The sequence below is a fragment of the Triticum aestivum genome, chromosome 6B (genome assembly GCF_018294505.1).
Source record: "Triticum aestivum cultivar Chinese Spring chromosome 6B, IWGSC CS RefSeq v2.1, whole genome shotgun sequence".
Classification (NCBI taxonomy): domain Eukaryota; kingdom Viridiplantae; phylum Streptophyta; class Magnoliopsida; order Poales; family Poaceae; genus Triticum; species Triticum aestivum.
This window is the reverse complement of record NC_057810.1, coordinates 268,512,265-268,517,889: the sequence shown is the minus strand read 5'-3', so window position 1 is coordinate 268,517,889 and position 5,625 is coordinate 268,512,265. Positions and strand designations below refer to the sequence as shown.

At 56.2% G+C, this 5,625-nt stretch overlaps 1 protein-coding gene across 1 annotated transcript; it reads right to left on the bottom strand.

Annotated features, from left to right (window-relative positions):
* Positions 1–240: 240 nt before the first annotated feature.
* Positions 241–3,145, bottom strand: LOC123134069 (cytochrome P450 734A2). Its single transcript, XM_044553418.1, has 4 exons — positions 2,667–3,145; positions 1,992–2,215; positions 1,221–1,880; positions 241–1,057 (listed from the first exon to the last, which is right to left on the bottom strand). Exons 1-4 carry the CDS (start codon positions 2,992–2,994, stop codon positions 563–565), a joined length of 1,707 nt encoding a protein of 568 aa, XP_044409353.1. The 5' UTR covers positions 2,995–3,145; the 3' UTR covers positions 241–562.
* Positions 3,146–5,625: the final 2,480 nt, after the last annotated feature.

Here is a 5,625-nt window from a genome sequence, read left to right as displayed (position 1 = left end):
AGGACCAGGATTGTTAATTAGGCAACTTCTTTCTTCTTTTCTTTGTATAATGGAGGCAGGATCACCGACCACACAGTGGAGAGACCGGTAAAAGGAAGAGAATGCCGCGCGTAAGGTAGACACAGGGTTCCAAGGAAATTATAAACATGACACCTGTTTTTTTCCCGATGTGCGATGATGATGATGACGGATTAAACATGTGTACAAATACATACACCAGAAGCCATGGGCAACACAACAAGAAGAAAGGAGGAGAGGTGGGGCCCTTTCTCCTGTGTGCCATCAAATCTTAAAAAAGGCTGGCCTGATCCGGTCTGTTAAGGAGGGCATTTTTGGCAACCTGGCGGGTCCCAGCCCACACACAGGCCAGGACAAAAAGTTAGTGATTCTTGGCTCTTTCTATCACTTGGACTCACATATGTACACTACTACAGGGGCGAGGGGCGTTTGGGTCATCCTGGCCTGGCCTTGTCCTATGATGATTTTCGTTCCAGCGGCAGCGGCTCAATGTCCATCCATGGTGACCCACAGCTCTTCCTGCCCTTCTTGTTTTCTAGTCTAGTCAGTTTTGACACAAGAATTCGGGTCTCGGACAGGAGCACGTAGTAGAATCCGCCGACGGCTGTGATGCGAGCGGCCGGAAGATCAACGGCGCCCCGTACTGCGGGTAGAGGAGCATCAGCACCGTCGGCGCGTGCACGTAGTTGGGGGACGTCCGGATCTCGAACCGCTGCAGGAGGATGGCCATGGTGAGCTTGGCCTCCAGGCGCGCCAGGTTCTGGCCGACGCACATCCGGGACCCGAGCCCGAAGGGTATGAAGGCCAGCGGGTGCTTCGCCGCCCTGGCCGCCCCGTTGGCGAACCGCGCCGGGTTGAACTGCGCCGCGTCCTGGCCCCAGTACCGAGCGTCGTGGTGGATGGCCATGATCGGGATGAGCAGCTCCATGTCGCGCGGGATCATGCACCCGTCCGAGAGCCGCACGTCGGCCTTTGCGCGCCGGATCGTTGCCACCGCCGGCGGGTACAGCCGGAGCGTCTCGTTTATGATCATGCCCAGCTGTCGTTGAGAAAACACATGGAACATGCACCGTGTGTCAGCGCTTTTATGAAATGACCGAAATACCCTTCTGCGGCGGGTTTGAAATTTCTCCTGCAGATGGAAACAAATCGGAATCGAGGCGGCAGAGCTGTGCTCTGTGCTGGGAGAGGAGAGGACGTACCGTTTTCAGCCTGGGGAGGTGCTCCTTGGAGGGGTCGTCGGAGCCGCACACGTCCAGGACCTCGCGCCGGGCGCGCTCTTGCCACTCTGGGTGCATGGCGAGGAGCACGGTAGCCCACGTCAGTAGGTTCGTCGTCGTCTGCTTCCCGGCGAAGAAGAACGTCTTGCACTCCTCCACCATGTCATGTACCGGGATCGCCTTCGCCGCCGGCGCCCGCGTCCTCCTCTGGCTGGCATTGATCATCAGCCCGAGCAAGTCGCGGAAGCTCCCGGTGTCGGCCTTCTCACCCTCGGCGGCTTTCACGGCGGCGGCCGCCTCGTCGCTGCGCCGGCCGATGAGCCTGGTCAGGTTCCGCCGGATACCCCTGTCCAGCTTCCACGACAGCCAGTTCTTCTTGGTCGGCATGAACCGGTAGCCTGGGACGAAGACCTTGCGGAACGCCTCGGAGGCGAAGGCCATCAGCTGGCTCTGCATGCCGAACACCACGCGGCCGTCGTTGTAGCTGCCGCCGAAGGTGGCGCGCGTGATGGCCTCCTCCGTCACCTCCTGGAACCACTCCGCCACGTCTACTTCCACCTCGCCGCTGCCGTCGGCCGCCGCCATCTCTCGCCACTTCTCCGCCAGCGCGGCCACGGACTTGCCGACGTGCGGCACCAGGCGCTGCAAAACCGAACCACGTCCCCGTCAGCCATCCGTTGATCCAACCGTCGCACGCACCGCCAGCGCGGCCACGAAGAAGAAGAAAACAGGGGAGCAGCACGGCGTTCGTACGTTGAGGTTGTCGGGGTAGAAGGCGTCGCCGAGGACGCGGCGGTGGAGCGCCCACTTGTCCCCGTGGAGGCTGACGAGGCCGTCCCCCTCGAGCTGGCGCACGACGGGGTGCGCCTCGTAGCGGTCGAAGGCGTCGGCGCGGGTCAGGAAGATCTCCCGGATCAGCTCCGGCTCCGCTACCGTCAGCCGCGGCGTCGGCCCGAACCATATCAAGAACGTCGGACCTGCATCGTCACCAAAAACCATTAATGAAGGAAAAAGACGAGAAGGAGATGGAAATTGCCATTCAACGCAAGAACCACAGCAGTAACAATCGGGGGAGGGGAAACAGAGGTGTCTGTGAGGGGGAAGAAGCGAAGTAAATGGCATAAACCCCATATGCGCAAACGAAAGAGAGATAAGCTAGGTGAGCTGACAACAAGAGACAAAAGCTGAGCCCTGGTCACAAACAGACGCGCAGAGAGACAGAGAGAGGAGCCAAACAGAAAATCGGACAGGGAGGGAGCAGATCAACAAGCAGATGCAACCAAAACCGCCCAAAAAGATGAGCAATTAAGCCAGCAGAGACGCAGGCAGATGATGCTGGCTGAGATACTATTCTTGCACAACACATGCGTATACGTGTGTGTGCGTATGTATGCATGAGCGGCGGCGAGGAGGGAGGGAGGGACGCACCGTAGATCTTCCGCCAGTAGTGGTAGAAGGCGAGGACGCGGGGGAGCGCGTTGTGGGAGGTGGGCGGCGACATGGGCTTGGAGGAGGCCTCCACCATGAGCCCCACCATCTCCTTCACCGAACCCAGCAGGAACCGGTACGGCGGCCCGCGCACGCCCTGCGCCGCGAAGTGCGCCTCCAGCCGCCGCGGCCGCCACCACAGCGCGTCCGCCACCAGCGCCGCCACGTGCAGCGCCAGCCACGCCGACAGCAGCACGGCCGCCGCGCGCCACGTCAGCCAGCCGCGCCATGCCCACGCCCACGCCGCCGCCTCCATCTCGTCCCCCATTGCCGCCGTGGTCGGCTCGGCTCCCCTGTTTCTTGTTTCTTGAAACAGAGCAGGCAGGGCGGGAGACGACGATGCGTTCTTCTCTCTGGATCGTGTGCTGCGTTTCTTGGAGCCCGTGTACGTGAGCCAGTGCTAATGGCGCGGGGTTTTGGATGACAGGGGAAGGCAAGGGCGGGGTTATATAGTGCGGAGGAGGAGAAGGAAGGGGGAGAGAAGCGAAGGCCGGCGGCCATGGGGCCGGGGAAGAGCCGAAGAGGGGTGCGTTGTTTGTTTTTGTTTTGGGGGTGGGTTAGTAAAGAGTCAACGAAGTAGGGATTTCGCACTCTTTGTTTAATTGACCGTGTTAGATGATGGAAGGCGTATTGGTTTGGTTTGGTTTGGTGTGCAAAAAACGAAAGTCCGTTCCGCATTTTTCCAAGCACGAAATGCATATTGATATACACGCTTTTTTTTTTTTGCATAGATCAAAGGTAAATTTGGTCATATGAATCAGTAGTTCCAGTTCATTATATCTGAAGCTATATCTAATGATATTACTGTCGATGTTATAATAGTTCCGGTACAGTATATCTTACTGTTTTATTAAAAACAAGAGCAATGCTATACTTACGATGAAACTCCATCAGAGACAATCGGTGTGTGAGCCATAGCATGCAGCATATATATTCTGCGTATGGTCGTACAAGCTTCGCACAAAAAAATGTTGTATGCAAACCATTTCCGTTAAAGCGGCATTTATTTAAGTATTTTGTAGTTCTAAAAAAATTAACTTGTGAGAGAAAAATTATGAATTGTCTTGAATTTGATGCTAAGATCCCACTCTCTCATTTCCGGTTTATTTACACTACCTCATTTTTTTAGTTATTTCATTTCGTTAGTCCCGTTTTCATTCCTCTTCATCATCCTTTTAGATTCTAAGGCGCGTTAACAGGAAGCTTGTGCATGTAGCCGTTTTTGCTAATTTAGTGGTCCCAAATGCATACACTTGTAGAATAAGCACGTTTATTTAAGTGAGCATGCTAATTTTGCAACCTACAAAATTTGTTCCACCACTCACCATCTATGTTGGTTAAAGAGAATTTTGAGCTTAGCTCTTTAAACCGGAAAGGAGGGAGTATATCTAAAGGGATTTCTACTTTCGTGCCCTTTGGTTGCTTAGTTATGTTCAGTTTTAGCCCAGGCAACTAACGTTGCTCACGTTTCCCCTTCCCCCTCCTCCTCCTCCACCTGAACTCAAACGGAGCACTGCCGTCCAGTTAAAGCCTTTGGTCGTTACCTCCTGACAGGTGGGGTCGAGCCACTCTCTCCCCCCGAGTGGGGATCCTTTAGAATCATGACAAGTGGGGCCAAGGTAACTTATGACATGTGAGATCACGTGTTATCCTGACATGTGAGGTCGGGCCACTCTCTCTCCCCGCAGCGGCGACACGTTAAAATCCTGACAGGTGAGACTGAGGCAACTTATGACAAATGGGGTTGACACAACTTATGACAGGTGGGGCCAAGGAAGCTTATGACAGGTGTTGCCGGGGCAACACATGACCGGTTAGATGATGGAAGGCGTATTGGTTTGGTTGGTGTGCAAAAAACGAACAAATCCGTTCCGCATTTTTCCGAGCACAAAATGCATATTGATATACACGCCTTTTCTTTTTTTGCATAGATCAAAGGTAAATTTGGTCATATGATCGGTAGATCCAGTTCATTATATCTGAAGCTATATCTAATGATATTACTGTAGATGCTTATATACTCCTATAATAATTTCAGTTCATTATATCTAATGATTTTCTTGAAGGAAGCTATATCTAATGATAGCAGTGTACTAGATGGTTACATATAATAGTTCCGGTACAGTATATCTTAGAGCATCTCCAGCCGCGCCCCCAACAGCCCCCCCCCCCACCGCGGCGAATTTTTAGCGCCGGTGGCCGAAAATCGGCCCAGTCGCGTCCCAGGATCTCGTTTAGCGCCGGTTTGGGCGAAATTCAGAGCCGGCGGTCCCGCCCCGAACCCAAGCCACCGGGTGTCGTCTGGGCGCGCCGGCGGAAGCGAAAAGAGGCGTGGGGCCGCTCTGTCGGTGATTGGAAGACTTTTTCCCGTCGTTTCCTCCCGCCCCCCTCTCTTCTCCATTCCTCCCGCCAAACCCTGCCTCCACCCCTGCCGTTCCGCCCGCCATGCCGCCGAAGAAGTACGTGATGCCGCGCGCCGCGACGGATCCCGCCGCCGCCGCCCCGCCAAAGCAAAGGAAGCCTAGGGCTTTGCTATCCAAGCCCCCCGGCATGACCAACACCGAGTGGGAGGCGGATGTGGAGCGGCGGGAAGCCGTCACCGCCGACAGGTGCAATAGGGCCCAGAAGGCCAGGGAGCGCACGGCGGCCGAACGAGCGGAGGCGGCGCGCGCGGCGGCTGCGGAGCACGCGGCGGCCGAACAAGCGGAGGTGGCGCGCGCGGCGGCTGCGGAGCACGCGGCGGCCGAACAAGCGGAGGCGGCGCGCGCGGCGATGATGAATCCACCCGGGCATTCGTACGCGCCCTGGAGCCAGCAAAGCATCGGCTCTCCGGCCGGGTTCTCATCGTCGCCGCACCCATGGAGCACGCAGTCGCCGAGCTATGCCGACGGGAACGCCC